The sequence below is a fragment of the Trachemys scripta genome, chromosome 2 (genome assembly GCF_013100865.1).
Source record: "Trachemys scripta elegans isolate TJP31775 chromosome 2, CAS_Tse_1.0, whole genome shotgun sequence".
NCBI lineage: Eukaryota > Metazoa > Chordata > Testudines > Emydidae > Trachemys > Trachemys scripta.
This window is the reverse complement of record NC_048299.1, coordinates 112,905,733-112,923,629: the sequence shown is the minus strand read 5'-3', so window position 1 is coordinate 112,923,629 and position 17,897 is coordinate 112,905,733. Positions and strand designations below refer to the sequence as shown.

General features: G+C 45.1%; 1 protein-coding gene across 1 annotated transcript in view; it reads right to left on the bottom strand.

Annotated features, from left to right (window-relative positions):
* The window catches only part of GLIPR2 (GLI pathogenesis related 2), a 33,086-nt gene extending 16,147 nt beyond the window's left edge, over window positions 1–16,939 (bottom strand). The window contains exons 1-4 of the mRNA XM_034759509.1: window positions 16,903–16,939; window positions 13,411–13,547; window positions 10,030–10,166; window positions 5,009–5,112 (exon numbers count right to left, since the gene is read on the bottom strand). Of these exons, the coding sequence (XP_034615400.1) occupies window positions 5,009–5,112; window positions 10,030–10,166; window positions 13,411–13,547; window positions 16,903–16,939 (415 nt within the window). The remainder of the gene's footprint in view (window positions 1–5,008; window positions 5,113–10,029; window positions 10,167–13,410; window positions 13,548–16,902) is intronic.
* Window positions 16,940–17,897: the final 958 nt, after the last annotated feature.

Genomic DNA, 17,897 nt, shown 5'->3' with positions numbered 1-17,897 from the left:
TTTCTTCTGACACATGAAACCCAACTATGCCAGCATTCTTGTTGAACACCAAGAATCCAGCAATGCAACAGCTCTTTTTAGAGAGACTGTATGCCAAGTTGAAGATTTACTGATGTTTCCTTCATCTGGAAAGGAAATTGGAAGACACTAACTCCTTTTGTTAACTACTTGAATAGAATCCATAATACAGCCAGTTTCCAGCCTCATTCAGGTTAACACAAATTAATTATCAGGATGGAACTGGACAAGGGAAAAAAAAGGAAAGAGAACCAACTCCACAGGGGCATAGCTTAAGCCAACAGCTGAGAACAATTTTCTGCACACAACTAGCTTTCACTCACAAGCACTTAAAAAGACCCTGCTCTATAGGCAATGTAGTTGACTCAAAAGATTTGTATCATAAAAGTTATCATTTTGGGGAACAAGGAGAGGACATGGCTCAGACTGCTCAGCAGGACATGCAATGCTGTAAATAAATAAATTAGATACAGCCATATAAAAAGCTCTCCATGCAGATTAGACAAAACACCTGTGGAAACAGCATGTAGAAGAAAAAACTGCTCCATGAAGGAGTAAGGATTATATAATGTAGAGGGGTTTTTTTCCCTCGCTAAGTTGTCGAACAAAGTCATCATATAAACTGTTAAAAATGTTTGTGGAACATTAGTGCTAATAAAAAGGAGGAAATGAAGTACAGCTAGCAAGGGACAAGCCCTGTGCTAACTTCACACAACTATGCTCCCCCAGGCTGCCCCAAAAGCATGTTTCATGCTATTCCAAAGGACATCATGCTAATAGTTCTGAAGTGAGCCAAAGTGTGTAATGATTTTTTTACTGTGAACGAATATCCATTAAGGGATAGGTCTGGGATTTTCAAAGGTGCTTAGAGGCCTAATAACAATGGGATTTGGGATCCTACCTCCCCAGGACTCTTTTGAAAATCCCGGTCTAAGGTGACAGTATGAAACTACTTTTCTTCTAAGTCAAATGTTCTCTGGAAAGGATAGAGTCCTAACCTACTGCATTGCCTGGTCCCTGCAGGGGGAAAGCAAGCCTTAAAGTCACTAAAATAAGGGACCGGAGAAGGGATGGATGGGAGCTCAGTGAAAATTGTTCTTCCTGACCACTCACCACATGCTGCCTATGTGAGATAGTTTTACTAAGAGCTCGATTTGTCACGTATCTGAACTAAACCACATAAAAATCATTTCTCTTTTAGGTCAGAAAGTATTTGCACTGGTGATTCAAGAGGGACCAGAAAGGTGTTGACACAAAGGTCTCTAGAAGTGATTTATTCATATAGCAGTTCCCGCACTTGGAGAGGAGAATGCAGGAGCAATTAGCATTGACTTAGGGCTGATCTACACTGAAATCCTACATCAGCATAACTACATTTCTCAGGGGTGTGGGGAATCCCTCCCATTGCTGTAATGTATGTCTACACGGAAGTGCTGCTGCAGCTGTGCCAATGTAGAGTTTCAAGGGCAGACAAGCCCTTAGGCTTCTTGGCAATGTTGGGCCAACGACTCTCCTATGTTGTGCTGGTGCAAAATTGGGACAGGGAATAGAGAAGATGTAGGAGGCTTCTTTCCCCAAAGGGGCATGGGCTGCTACTCGCAGCATGCAGATCCAGCCCACCAGCTGTCTGTCACCTGCCGTTAGCAGACCATGCTAGCTGCAGCAGGGCCGCCCAGAGGATTCAGGGGGTCTGGGGCAAAGCAATTTCGGGGGCCCCTTCCATAAAAAAAATTGCAATACTATACAATACTATATTCTCGTGGGGGCCCCTGTGGGGCCCGGGGCAAATTGCCCCACTTGTTCCCCCCACCCTCCCGGGCGGCGTTGGGAAAAATAAACCTTCTGCATCTCGGCACAAACCCAGTTTGAGAAAACTTCTTTACAAGTTATCACTGGTTCTCAACATCAGCTAGTGCTAAAAGGCACTAAAGCTCATTAAAAGGGTTGGACAAATACTTTCCGTCAAAACTTTTTTTGGATCAAAAACTAGGGGTTTTTAAAAAGCAGAAAAAATAACGGACAATGCCTGCTTTCCTTCAAAATTTGTTGTGGTTTTTTTAATTGAAAAGCTGAAATTAGTCTGCCAAAATCTGAATATGGTTTGGGGTTTCAGAAATGTGTGGCCAAATAGTTGCTGCTTGCTGTGTTTAATTGTTTAAAGAAACAATAAAAAAATTCTGCTTAAAAAAAATCCCAAACTTTTGAACCACCTCAGCTTGTGACCAAACGCCTGAGCCCATCCAGTCAGAGATTTTTCCAGGTTTCTGATACTCTGCTGGCTTCCTTGACTCATATCTGTCTCCATAACTTTGGGTTCATTTAGGTTAGAACATGAGAACAGCCGTACTGGGTCAGACCAAAGGTCCATCCAGCCCAGTATCCTGTCTACCGACAATGGCCAATGCCGAGTGCCCCAGAGGGAGTGAACCTAATAGGTAATGATCAAGTGATCTCTCTCCTGCCATCCATCTCCATCCACCTTCTGACAAACAGAGGCTAGGGACACCATTCCTTACCCATGCTGGCTAATAGCCATTAATGGACTTAACCTCCATGAATTTATCTGTTTCCTAGAGACTGGCTCCATGGGGTCCCTCACAAACTGGAGACGGTTACTGTGGGTTTGCTTTAATATAGCTTATGTACGTACTCCACGAACTGAGCATTTGAGCTTGTTCCAGAATCTGGGATGAGCCTATGTTGTGAAAACTGAAATGCTCAAAATAGTACATGCATGTGAATGGACACAGGGTGCTAAAATTAAATTAACCCAGGGGTTCTCAAACTGGGGATCAGGAACCCTCAGGGGGTCACGAGGTTATTACTGGGGGTCGCGAGTTGCCAGCCTCTACCTCAAACCCCGCTTTGCCTCCAGCATTTATAATAGTGTTAAATATATAAAAAAGTGTTTTTAATTTATAAGGGGGGGGGTCGCACTCAGAGCTTTGCTATGTGAAAGGGGTCACCAGTACAAAAATTTGAGAAGCACTGAATTAACCCCTCTGGATCCTCGGAGAATGTTGCGGGGGGTCTCCCTTGGTAGGGTTGGGAAGGAGGTAGGTGGTGTAGGATATTGCTCTTCTCATGTGATCCCTCCCCAAGTGGATAATTTTACATGAAGTTACCCTCCCCTGACATGAATCTCCCTATGGAACTAACATTAAATATAGACTATAATTAGACATTTGAGAAGTGAAAGGGATGGCAGCAGTGGCGTAGCCAGGTTCTAAGAGCAGGGGGAGCAAACACATAAAAAAGGCGCCCCCCCCCCCGGCTCCTCCGGCCACGCTGCGGCCATGCTACGCCCCCACCTCGCTCCTCCAGCCATGCCGCGCCCCGTTGGCTCCTCCAGCTGCGCCGCCTCCCCATGGCTCCTCTGGCTGCGCAGCCCCCACCGGCTCCTCCGGCCGCGCTGCGGCCATGCTGCACCCCCCCCCCCCCCCCCCCCCGTGCCGCGCCCCCCCCCCCCGCCCCCCCCCCTTTGCCGCCACCCCCCCCCACCCCTTGCTCCTCCGGCCGCACCCCCTAGCTTTTTTTTTTTGCTTGGGGTGGCGGCAAAAAAGTTAGAGCCGGCCCTGCGCTCCCTGTTCCAGCTCACCTCTGCTCCACCTCCCCGGGCCTGAGCGCGCCGCCGCTTGCTTCTCCGCCCTCCCAGGCTTCCCACTCAAACAGCTGATTCGCGGGAAGCAGGGGGTGGAGGGCGGAGAAGCAGAGCGGGGCGGCGTGTTCAGGGGAGGAGGCAGAGGCAGAGTGGAGGTGAGCTGAGGCTGAGGAGCGGGGTGGGGAGCTGCCGGTGGGTACTCTGCACCCACCCACCAAATTTTGGAACACCCATGAGTCGGCGCCTAAGGCCCCACTTTTGGATATGTGCTCAGTGAGGGAGAGGCCACTTCCCCTGCTCCCCCGCAACTACACTAGTGGATGGCAGCCCTAATGGAAAAGCTAACAGCTTGGCTCTTCTGCAAGCCTCAAACTGCTGAATGAGCTTTAGGGTAGGGAAGGCTGTGCATCCCAAACAGCCTGGCCCTGCCCCCTATCCGACCCCCACCCACTTCCTGCCCCCCGACTGCCTCCCTCAGAATCCCCGACCCATCCTGCTCCTTATCCCCTCACCGTTCCTCAGACACCCTCCTCAACCACCACGCCGGGACCCCACCCCTGCTCCCTGTCCCCTGATTGCCCTGACCCCTATCCACCCCCCCCGCCGAGTCCTGACAGACCCCCCGGAATGCCCACGATCCAACCCCCCCGTTCCCTGTTCCCTGACCGCCCCCCCCAACCTCTGCCCCCTCCCTGCCCCTTATCCAACCCCCCTGGCCCCAGCCCCTTACCCCCGGCTCTCCCTTCACCCGGAGCCTCGGCGCGCCGCATCCAGGAGCGTCCCTGGACAGTGCTGCAGCGTGGCTCTGGTGGGGCTGTGAGCCGCGTGGTAAGGGGGCGGGGCTGCGAGCTCCAGCGGGGCCTGAGCTCCCACCGCTCAGCCCAGAGTTCGCAGCCCCGCCCCCTTACCACATGGCTCTGAGCGGGGAGGAGCTCAGGCCTTACCGGAGCCAGGGACGCTCCTGGATGCGCTGAGGCTCCGGGAGAGGGGCGGAGGCGGGTTCGGGCCGGGGCCAGGGTTGGGGAGGGAGCCTCAGCCATTCTCGTGGGGGCCCCTGTGGAGCCCGGGGCCTAGGGCAAATTGCCTCACTTGCCCTCCCCCGCCCCCCCCGGGCGGTCCTGACCTGCAGCATGCACATCTTCTTTTCAGCACAGCAGTTTAAGTGTCCACCACTGCACATCCCCTAAGCCAGTCCCATGGAACCAGGTTCATACTGTCAAGATTTCTGGAGCTGAGGAAATATCTACCTGTGTCCTTGCTCTGAGCCACCCGACCAGCCAGGATGGGATTTGGGCCTTTGTATTAAAAATATTTACATGCCTAGTTCAAAGTGACTAAAGAGGCTTGTTTACTTAATATCTATGAGTTAGGAGCAAAGACCAAACTTACCTGGCTGATCATAGGAAGCCCACGCTAGATTTTCTCCACATTTTCCATTTGAAGACTCAGGGCTGTGTTGGAGGACCTTGGTGCTAGCCAATGTTGCTGCATACCTAGCAAAGGAATCATACACCAGTGACAGAGCAGTACCAGCTAATATCGCATGCAGATAGCAGTCACACTGACCTGAGGGTTTATAATCCTGTTACTGAATTTCCAGGCACCTAAAATAGTGGGTGCTCTGAGATCAACACAGATCTCAGCAGCATGAGGAGAGGAGTCCAGAGGCCTTCTGCCTTCTTATTGCCTCTAGGGCCTCCCCACTTCTATACAGCATGACTCTCTGCCACAGAGGGTCTGGTACAAAGCCTCATGTCACTGAGATCTGTGCAGATCCTGGAGAATCCAGGAGCTGCAGCTTCTGCCACTTCTGTGTACGGAGAAGAAAAAGAACCTGCAGAAACTGCTGTAAGTGCCAATTCCTATAGTTTTTAGTCCCCTACATGGGAAAAATCTGAATAGGGACAATATGGATTATAAATTAGAATATATTGAGGGGGGGGTTCCCAAGTCCCAGCCAAGAAGCTATAAAGAGAACAAATTAATCGTGGCATGAGAGGTAATAGTCATGGATTAGAGATTGTTTAAGAGACAAAAAAACAGTGAGCAGGAAATAAATAGTCAATTTTCAGTGTGGACAGAGATGATTTAAAAGAGTTTAAGCCCAGAAGGACCATTAAATCATCTAGTCCAGGGGCTCCCAAACCGCAGTACATGAACATGGTATGGGAGCCTGTTGGAAGGGTTACACCCAAAACTCTAAAAAGGAACAGTCATTTCCTGCACCGTGGAGGCCAAAAAATGCCCAAGAAGCAACATGTATCAGAGGGGTAGCCATGTTAGTCTGTGTCCACAAAAACAATGAGGAATCTGGTGGCACCTTACAGACTAACAGATTTATTTGGGCATAACCTTTTGTGGGTAAAAAAAACCCACTTCTTCAGCTGTATCTGAAGTAGTGGGGGGTTTTTACCCACAAAAGCTTATGCCCAAATAAATCTGTTAGTCTTTAAGGTGCCACCCGACTTCAAGAAGCAACATGATGCTTTCAGCCACAAAGGTGAACAACTTGCCCACTGCGCCGGCACAGTAGTTTTATTCGGTGGTGTGTTGAGCGCTGTGGTTGTCCACAGGGGCGCTCTACTCTCACCAGGCACCCAGCTAGCTGCCTTTCTGCTATATTATTATTTGCGTCACTGTAGTGCCTAGGACGAGGCCCCAGTTGTGCTAGGCACTGCACACAGAACAGAAGGCCGGCATAGTCTTCTACTTGTACAGGGCTACACTGCTCAAGTTATTATAGCAAACGTGCAAAGTTCCCTGTTGTGTCACAAGAACTCCTCTCATCTGAAAAGACACGCGCAGGCAGGGCTGGTTCAGGGCGGCTGCAAAGCTCACAGTCACAGGGAGCCACAGGATTGAAGCCCCGTCACCCTCACCACACACATAAGTAACCGCTGCAGAGCAGGAGCTTCCTCTGCACTCCCTGCCCCACAGAGGCTGAGGCCTGACCCCTGCAGGGCTGGAAGGCAGGGGATGCATGGAGAATTCCCCCTGCCCCTGCAGGGAGGCCGGGAGGGTGGGGTGGCAGCTGGTCAGGTCCAGTGAATAAAAGCCTGGCTACAGGACTAAGCAGAGTCACATTGCTCTGGCTGCAATCTGAGCCTCATCCTAAGAACGGGGCCACTGTGCAGTTTGTCCAGCATTGCAGATGTCCAGGGGCCATGTTTGGGAGTGGAAGCTAGAACTGCTGAGGAGCAAAAGGCCTCCTGGAGCGGAACCTGCCTGGTGCCCACATAAAGGCCCCAACTTCCAGCAAAGGGCAAGAAGGAGCATGCAAAAGATCACAGACCTAGTAAAAGACATTTAAACTCAAGCTGGGTTGCTGGGGATGCACTGTAAGCACTGTTTTACCAAAGCTGCTGCTCCCAGGTTAGGATAGAACCCCCACCTCTTCTTTCAGACCACTTTAAGCACTGCCCTCCCCTCTCTACCCCACCTGCTGAGCCCCCCTGCCCTTTCACACAGATACGTCCCCTTCTCATTAATAGCACTCTTCTTTCTCTCTGACAGCTACTCAAAGTATTTTGTGTTTTTCTTGATTTACATCTTGCAAAAGGAAAGCAACGTGACCTTTGACTTGTGTTCAACAACCATCCAGATAAGAATTAGCAGGAACTTTTAATTTAAATGAGATGATTTAAAAAGTCAAGCCACTGCATGTAGTACAGCCGCACACCAATACAGATCAATGCATCATGGATGAGATATGTAATTGTTTCTTGTAATCTGAGTACTATGAAAGGCCAATAATAATAATGGCTGCCTCACTGTGCTGCTTCTTGTTGCACTGTCTAAAAACCTGAGATGTTTTCAAATATTATAATCAAATATTTGAGGCTTCTGTACGCATTTATTTTTCCATAGAATCTGGAAATACATAAGGTAAGCCTCCTAAGGCCTAAAATAAATATGCACAACAAGGACAAATTTTCATGTGGTAACTCAAACATCAATTTTTTTAGGAAGGTAGTATGTGAATCAATCCAGTTTGGGAGCCACTGATCTACTCTGACCTCATGTATATCACACGGCATTTCACCCAGAGACCTCTATACTGAGCCCAGTGATGTTTTAATTAAAAAAAAACACATGTCAGTCATCAGGAGACTAAACTATTGTGTGCCACAAGCAGAGAAGAGGAGAGAACAGGGTGCCACCAATGCCCAAGTTTTCTGTGAAGTCTTCTGCACAGTGTGAGGCATCAGCTAATGACAGGGAGTTGTTTGATTGAGGGTGTACAGCGAAGTTGCCCAAGGTGCTCTACTAGGACCAATGTTTAATATATTAATGATTGGAATAGGGGCTTACATCTGCAATGACACAAAAGTTATTAGGTGCTTGTAGTGCCTGTTTACACTGGTATCTGAGTGCCTTCCAAAGTTAAAATAAATATATCAAGGTGACTAACATCAGTCAAGCAAAGGTTTCTCTTCATTCCACACATACAGGGAAAAGTTAAGTGGTAAGTCAAGAACAGAAAGGATTGTGAGGAATTCCAGAGAGACTTAACAATACTAGGCAATTGGGCAGCACAATGGCAGATGACATTCAATAGAGACAAATGCGAGGTAATACACATTTGAAAGAATAATTTGAACTATTCATAAATATTGCTGTGGTCTATATTAACTGTAATCATGCAGGAGAAGACCTGGGGTGGCTGTGGACAAGTCACCATAAGGCAATCAGTTAAAATACCAAAAATTTAGGATGCATAAAGAATGGGTTAGAAAACAGTAAGAATATTACTGTTTGTATACAACCAATGTGTGGCACCACCTGGAATATTGGGCTAAGTTCTGGTTATTGCATCTCAAAAAAGAATATGCCAGAAGTAGGAGGAGTCCAAAAGGGGCCAATTAAAAGGATTGTAGAAATGGGACGGCTCCTGTAGGAAAGACTGAAAAGAGCAGGACTATTCATTTTAGAGAGAAGACAAATACTAGGGAACCTGAGAGATATGTACAATAATTAATCGTGTAGAGAAAGGCAATTGGAAGCTTCTCAAATAAAACAAGGGGACATCAGATATAATTATAACACAACAAATTTTGAAGCATTTCCTAAATCAAGGCCTAATTAACTTGGGGTACTCACTACCGCAGGATTTATTGCAGTCAAAATTTAGTAATACTCAAAAATGATTTATTGATATAGATAACAAGATGACTTTTTCACTACACAGTTACATTAGAAGGATAAAAGCATATAAGGTTGCATGCTTTAAGGCACAAACCAACCACTATCTATCTGTCAGGAGTAGGAAGAAACTTATTTTAAGGGTAGGTTATTTCACATATTGTCCATTCTCAGATTTTGTATACCTTCCTTTGTAGCATCTAGTATACCTACTTTCAGGAACCCTAGAAGAACTAGTGTACTGATGTAGTATGGTCGTTCCTATGTTTCTAAAAGATAATTTCTTCCATCCTCCTTCCCTCAGAGCACAAAATAGTAGTCTCACAAAAATTTATATTGATCAAAGCTCTGGTGTTATTATATTAGTCAAAGCTCTGTGAAATTATTGTATCTCTCCACTATTCCATCTCCAGAATAAGCTACTTTTGCAGATGACAAGAGTAGGATCCTGGGATACATAGACAGGGGAATCTCGAATAGGAGTAGAGAGGCTATTTTATCCCTGTATTTGGCACTGGTGCAACCACTGATGGAATTCAGTGTCCAATTCTGGTGCCCCCAATTTGCAAAGGATGTTGATAAACTGGAGAGGGTTCAGAGAAGAACCACAAGAATGATTAAAGAAAACATGCCTTACAGTGATAAGACTCAAGAAGCAAAATCTATTTATCTTAAGAGAAGATTAAGGGGTAACTTGATTGCATGTATAAGTACCTGTGTGGGAAACCAATATTTAATAATGGGCTTTTCAGTTTAACAGAGAAAGATGTAACATACTCCAATGGCTGGAAGTTGAAGTTAGACCAATTCAGACTGGAAATAAGGTGTAAATTTTTAACAGTGAGAGTAATTAACCATTGGAACAATTTTACCAAAGGTCATGGTGGATTCTCCATTACTGGCATTTTTAAAATCAAGATTGGAAGTTTTTCTAAAAGATCTGCTTTAGGAATTATTTGGGGGAAGTTCTATGGTCTGTGCTATACAGGAGGTCAGACTAGACTATCAGAATGGTCCCTTCTGGCCTTAGAGGCTAGGAATATGAATACCACCGCCACCTCGAGAGATTCACTGATACGGAAGCATCATTTATGGAAGCATCATACATGGAGGCAACATCTCAACAAAGGACAATACATATCAAAGTGCACATATTTCTGGGATATGCATAGGCAGATCCCGGTGCTGGGTAAAAGAATAGAATGTGCTATGCTTAATTCATATATGTGATAAAAGTCTCATTACAAGAAAGGAAGGGTTGAACTCACTGTTGTGCTCCACTGGTTAACTTCTTGCAAAGCTTCAGTGGTGGGACGCCATGCTTCTTCCTGTAGTCATTGTGGGCTTTTAAGACCTCTTCAGCAAATTGTTTGGAAGCTGAAATAATGCAAAATATTGGAGAGGTCTATCAAATACAGCCTTCATTAAAATCAGGAAAAGAAAACTTGAAATATATTGGGAAGCACTCTGAATGAATCTAAAGAATACTGTGTGCACTGTTCAGTGAAATAACAACAGAGCTGTACCACCCTAATTACCTACAAGCAGAATGAAATGAAGCCAGAAGTATAGCGAGTGCTTTATATCTCAGAATTTTGAAAGTGTTATATATATTTAAATACCTACCTGCGACCTCAAGAGGGTGTTATTTGGGTCTACTGATTAATGCCTGCAGAACACAGACCTTATTCTCATCAACAATAAGGCTCTTTTACATAGGGTGACCAGACAGCAAGTGTGAAAAATTGGGACAGAGCTGGGAGGGTAATAGGAGCCTATATAAGACAAAGCACCAAATATCGGGACTGTCCCTATAAAATCGGGACATCTGGTCACCCTAATTTAACATCTCAGTAGCTGTATAAAGAGGCCTTAAAGTAAGCGTATTTTAAGGCCCTTTTATACTGTTAGGTCAGTGTGAAGGGGCCTGACTGTAAATGAGAATCAGGCCCTTTGAGATACTTTGTTGGAAGGACACTATCTAATTAGCATGATGATGAATAAAAATAAAGGGTTTTTTTTATACAAGACCTTTCTACATATGTCAAAACCCCCGGTACAGATAGTCAAAAGACTACGTGAATGTTCTTCACAGTTAAGATATATGCAAATATTTTGAAACATACATTGCATAAGGTCACTGTCCCTGCCCCCACCCCCACCACTCCCCATTACTGGAAAAAAAAATGTATGAGGAATTGAAAATACAACTCAGGGGTTAAAGACTGAAACAATCACCACAAATATTGAGAGGCAAGACAGGAATGGATTGTTTTGTTTCTTGTAAAAATCTGATTTTTTTAAAAAACTTTAAGATGTTTCTTTTTATACCCTGGTAATCTTCAACTTTAAGACAGCACACAGGATGAATAAGCAATGATATATGGTGTCACTGGAATAGTGAAGCAGGAGCAACTCACTTTGCTGACAGAAGTCAGAAGTTTGCAGAGACTGGAGTTTCCGAGATGCAATGAGCCAAAAAGCCATTAGGAGAGGTTTCAAAAAATGAACAAGGGAAATTTTGAGACATCATAGATTTACAATGGCTTTGCTGATTTTTTTCAAACTTCACAGAGGAACTATACTTTAGAATAAGCTGTGGCATGTGACATTTCAGTTTCTTTTGGTGACAATTTGGGTTTCAAAAAGAAAAAAATATAGACAAACCTTAAATGAGAAGCTAGTTTCAACTTTAAATATCGCTGCTCCACAAGAAGACAAGTCCCATTAGAATGTTAATTCTATCTCCCCAGTGATGCAGGATTGTTCACTATTATCCATTTAATTATGTTTTATCAAGTCTATTTTTAAATATCCTAAACAACAGGACTTCCAACACTCCCCCTGTAAGATCATTTCTAGCTTAATTCACCTCCTGGTTGGGAAGTTTTTCCTGTTATTAACCTTATGGTTTCCTAAATTTCTTCTCAACACACCGCCTGCAGAGGTTGGGGAGCTGCGCGGGCTGCTCCGAGCTCTGGGGGCCCCACTGCCTGTGGGGGCTTGGAGCTCCAGGGTCCCCCCACCACCTGCGGCAGCTGGGAGCTTTGAAGGACCCCCAGTGGCTTGGAGCTCCTGGGACCCCTGCCCCCCCGTGGCAGCTAGGAGCTGTGGGGGAGCTCCTGTTGCCGGCAGCTGCTTGAAGCTCTGGGGGCCCCACCACCTGCGTTGGCTGGGAGCTGTGGGGGACCACCGCCCGAAGCACCTCAGGAGCTGCAGCCCTGCCCCTGCGGCAGCTGGGAGCTCTGGGGGGCCTGTGACCATGGAGGGTGGCAGAAGGACCCGCAGCTCCTGGTCTACAGGGCTGAATTCATGGATGTCACTGGAAGTCACGGATTCCATGACTTCCACGAACTCTGTGAAAAAATTGTAGCCTTAGTTATGTACAGTAAAATGACAGGTGTACATTCGTCAGAAGACAGGTATGAATGAGTGCTGAGTGGCGGAACAGTATGATTTGCACCAGTTTGACATTAAATAAACATTACACTAATCCCTGCAGTAAAGATTAACAATTTCCACTGAAGTCACTGTGACTTGTGTTCACTTATGCCAGGTTTGAATTTGGCAATGGGAGTTTTCTGGGTGATGTAACTTTATTAAAAGAAACCAGCCTAGCAGCCTCCCCTGCATCTTCCTGCAAGATGTTTTTCCTTCCATACCTCACCTTTCCCCCCCACTTATATTCTGTACTCACTTTCAATACCTTTAAATGCCAAATTGGTGCAGCTTATACCACTTTGCCTCTCAAACTCACATACACCCATTTTCCGAACAATTTACACCACCATTTTTGTTATCACTGAATTTGGCTTAGAGATTGATTTAGAGGTTGCATCTGCATGTTCCACGCTGCACTTGCCGGAATGAGATCCATATTACGGCATGCAACAACTAATCAAATTCCACAATGACTGACTGATGTCATCTACAGTGGATTATCACTTCTGTCCTGCATTAAACAGTGGAAAATCTTGGACCGCAAGGGAAAGAGCTTTTATTCAAATACAAATTGTGGCAGATGCTTTTGAAACATGGACTATTCAATGACTATTGTATTAATGTTATACATTTTATATATATCTTCGTGGGCTTGAAAGTGAGCATCCCTGGCTCAATGGGTAAGTTAAAAGGTGTTTCCTGCAGTAAATTAATGGATGGCAGTTAATGAAAATCCCCAATGCTGAAACAATGCAGATAAATTTTTGAAGTTATGGCTCCTTGCAGAAATAGCATATACTGGTTTGACCTAGTTCAAGAAGCTTCTGAATACAGAGGATCTGAAATGGTACACAGTGACAGCCCTGACCTGGGAGAGGGTCACTGACACTTAATCAAAGAGCTGACATGAGTCTGTGCCCATAGACAGGCCCTGTGAGAGGACCTGAAGTGCTTTAAAGCCTGCCAGGGTTTCCATATGAAAGATGGATGACCACCTGGAAAACCAGGCATGCATATAAGCTGTTTATTGTTTTTAAGCTATGTTTGAACTGAAATGTTTTTGTTCTAAAACAATAGTATGCTACTTTATGAGAGCCGGTTGGTCACTGAATAACTTTGTTATTGCCTCTGAAGTGAGAGATGCTGAGGTGATCACAGAATGACAGCTATGCAGCCATGTCTGGAGGGAGAGGATTGTGGGATCTTACCTTGAGAAAGGTGAAAGCTAGAGGCCTAAGAGCTAATGAGCTACACTCATGGGGACCATGGAGGTTTAGAAGTACAGTAAACTGGGGAACTGTGACACAAATATCTCCAATAACAGCAAGAGCAAACGAGAAAAATACTAGACAAAGAGTCCAGAGATTTACAGGATCACGTAAATAGTCACTCAACACGTTAGCAGAAACATAGCACCAAAAATTGTTTTTGCATTTACATTTTGGCTTACAAAAGCAAATAAGTAGCAGGCACAATTGACAATACCGACAATTTCCTCAAAACTTAGCAAACAGGACTTAATTTTTGCCTAGAGTTACTCTGTGTCTCTTTCTCTGCCCTTTTCTCACCCCCACAAAAAAAGCTACTATTGAACAATTATATAAATGAGTAATTATCCACTATGATCTCAAGGTCATGTATATTTTTGCCATTTTTTCCCTCCAGGATCTGTGTGCTCTGATATGCAAGTAGAGACTCCACCCTGCCAAAAGTCTTCTAGTTTGTTTTGGAAGGAATTCTATTTTTTCCATTTCAGTGACATGCCATTAACTGAGAAGCCAGACACTGAAAGTGAGAGTTAGTGGGAATTTCCAGGCTTGTTCCCAGCTGGAAATAGCTTTTGTGCCTCCCTGTTCTGTGCAACTGGGTTGCTTAGGCCATGGAGAAAGTTACTCCGTAATCCCAGTCAATTAAGATTCTGTTTTATGTCATGAAGTTTTAAACCCTCTAATTAAAAAAAAATCATCCTATCAAATGTTACTGTAAGTATCTAATCCTTTTTTGAATCCTGAGGTCTTGGCCTCAGCAATATCTTATAGCAATGAGTTCCATAGGTTAATGATGTGTGGTGTGAAACAGTATTTCCTCTTGTCAGAATTAAGTTCTGCTGCCTTTCAATTTCCTGGACTGTCTCCCCATTTTCATATTATGAGAAAAGGTAAATAGGAGCAATTTACCTTCTCTGCACAATTTACTATTTTGAATACTTCTGTTTTGTCCCCTCTGTTAGCCTTCTCTCTAAACGGTGCCAATCTATTCAGTATCTCCGCATATGAAAGTTTCTTCATTTTCACCTCTGAACCCCCTCTATTTCTGCTCTATTCTTCTTGAGACATGGTGATCAGGACTGACTATAGCAGTCCAGGCTGTTGACTGCCCCAGCTCTGACTGCTTTGTGCCACTTCAGCAGCCATAAAGAAGTCGTAATCCTCAGGTGGTGCAGAGCTGCCATACTTCGGTTGTAAGTTCCTTGGGGCAGGGACTGTCTTTGTTCTTCTGTGTTTGTACAGCACCTAGCACAATGGGGTCCTGGTCCATCATGGGGTCTCCAAGATAATAGAAATAATAAATAATACTGGGCAATGTTGGGGTGGAGAAAGGGCAGTGAGGGGGCATCCCAGGGGGAGAGTGCATGGTGCGCCACCTGAATCCTGTCCATCACACTGGCCCCTGTGGGACCGACTGCAGTGAGTATAAATTAGAAGCAGCCCCTAGGTTTTGCTAAATTATGCCAGGAGCTCTCTTTGGTCTCTGGCTGACCCAGGATCAGGGGATTAGAAAGGTGCTTCAGAGCCTTAGCAGAAGCCATGCTGGTTTGTACATGTCATATTATGTTCACCTATGATAGGTATTTTATAATTTGCCTTTATTGTGAAAATGACTTTTTATTAGTAAAGCTATGACTGAAATAAAAATAAGAATATCATAATACATAGTACAGATATAATTAAATGTACTGGGACCAACATCCTACTCTGAAGCAAGACCAGCTACAGTAAACTTTATTTAATCATTTTATTCCCCTACAATAACAACCCTTCTGTGGGGAAATACCTGAGATTTCTGATTTGGGTGAGAAGTAAAAAGCCCATAGCTATACCTATCCTTTGCCTCAGTTTGTTTCACATGCCCAAGGTCACGAAGGCCTCAGGATGGTCTTTATAGACTCTAAGGCCAGAAGGGAACATTGTGATCATCTAGTCTGACCTCCTGCATGTTGCAGGCCACAGAACCTCACCCACCCGCTCCTGAAATAGACCCATACCCTCTGGATGAGTTACTAGTCCTCAAATCATGGTTTAAAGACTTCAAGTCAGGGCCGGCTCCAGGAGAAATTCATTCCTGACCCCAAATATGACAATCAGTTCGACCCTGAGGCAGATACCTGGGAAAGAATTATCTGTAGTAACTCAGAGCCCTCCCCATCTAGTGCTACATCTCTGGCCATTGGGATTTTTGCTACTTTAATGACGAAACCTTTTGGAATGCTAGCAAGGAGTTAAAAATTCATATTTCTTACCCATTTTAATATCAATGAATCCCTCCTTCCCTTCATTTCAGAACTTTGAGTTTTCCCACTGTTAAGGCTCCCCTCTTTCAAATAAAAATAGTTGCAATATTTATGGGAAACACAGAAGAAATAAAAAGTTATGTACGCACAGGGCGAAGGATGCTGTATTAGGAGAGCAAAGAGGCACTTTCCAGAAAATGGGAGGAGCATCCTTGTAACTTCCTGCACAGGGCAAGAGTTAAGAAAAAATACCTGCGGGTGTGGTATCTCAAATTCACAGAGAACTGGAAGGGAAGCAGTTTCCAGGAACATTTTTTTTTTTATGCTGGACTTCCTTGTGTGTTAGACCTCTCAAAATAGCATTCATTTCAATCTAGTGAGGATTTTCCTTCATCTATTTTTGCATTTTTTCCCCTCCCATCTTGCCTTTTCTTACACTTTTCTCACCATGGGGCTATATTTTCAGTGAGGCTCATGTCTCTCAAGCTCTTATTAAAGTTAATTGACGTTAAGACAGAATCTCTTCTTATCACACTATTTCTCTCTACATTACACTGGCTATGCAATAGTCTTGTATATGTGCCACATCATGTAACAAGGTGAGTAGGCACGCTACCAGATAACTGTTTTGGCAGGCTTCCCCCACTTGAGGTATATGGTATGAAGTGTTATAGTTGGTATACAGTGTTTCTTATATTTTTATGCATAGCATTAAAAACATTTGAAAATATATTAACTGCAAATTCCATTTTTGTTTAAATCAATAACAGCCTTTATATATTTTCTCAGTTAAGGCTTTTTACTAACTAAACCACTGCCCACACTTGGCATGCAACAGGTGAAAAAATACACTTGTTAACCTGGATGTTGGGAAGAACGGCCCTTCCCAGGATCATCCACTTCTGTAGCGAGATTTGGGGAGCTCAGAAACACTTGCTGGAAGGAATCAAGAAGCTTTGTTTGTTACTCCTTGAGAGGATTTAGAACCTTCTGCCAAACAAACAAAGCAGAAGCCAGGCTAATGAGCATAGATTCCCCAGACCTTGAACAGTTGTTACACCAAGTTTCCCACTTTCATGGCATAAGCAGACATGATTTCCTTTGTGTATCAATGAAGAAGCTAGCTACTGAACCACTAACCAGCCTCCTTCATAGATACGTTGCCATACTTATGGTTGGGCCTGACTACCTGCTGTATTTGTAGAAGCCAGTGCTTGCCACGCCATTGCCACGCTGCCAAAAGCCCTTGTTTACTGATTACTGATTAATTATTGCAAACAGGCCACATGCAGAGACATTCTGCTTTTAGAAAGCTGGGGTGGGAATAATGCCTCTCTGAACTTCTTAGCCAATCTAAGATGGTGGAAAACATGGTCAGGCCATTAACTCAAAAGAGGAAGCTGCTGCCTGATTAAGAAGAATCCCAAGAATTCCTTGTGAGTTATCATGCCAAAAATTCTCCAAGGCCCAACCACACAGTAAAAAAATTCCCTGAAAATTCATCACTAGCTAGCACTGGATTACATCCATTTGTTAGAGCTGAGACAGCCAGTGGAGCTCCTATATAGGCAGAATGAAGCAATCATAATGTTTTCCTCTTTTGATTTCACCTTCTTGTAGGGTCACTGATCCAATTCTGTTTTCTGGTGCTGGAGACTTCCCTATTTCCAGGGGCAGTAGTAGGTAGGGTTACCATACGTCTGGATTTTCCCAGACATGTCCAGCTTTTTGGTCCTCAAATCCCTGTCCGGGGGGAATTGCCAAAAAGCCAAACATGTCCGGGAAAATGCTTTGCCGGCATCCCTGTCCCCTGCTTACCTTAGAGCAGCTCCAGCGGCTGCTGCTGCTCCCCCCAGACACCTCAGCTCTGTGTAGCTGAAGAGCCGAGCTGTCTGAGCACTACTGGCTTCACGGTTTGCCGGGCAGCCCCCAGACCTCCAGACCCTGCGCCCCCAGCCAAGCGCTTCCCCAGCACAGCTGGAGCCCGGGAGGGGAAGTGTCCGGCCGGGGGCACAGGGTCTGGAGGTCTGGGGGCTGCCCGGCAAACCATGAAGCCAGTAGTGCTCAGACAGCTCGGCTCTTCAGCTACACAGAGCTGAGGTGTCTGGGGGGAGCAGCAGCAGCCGCTGGAGCTGCTCTAAGGTAAGCAGGGGACAGGGATGCCGGCAAAGCATTTTCCCGGAC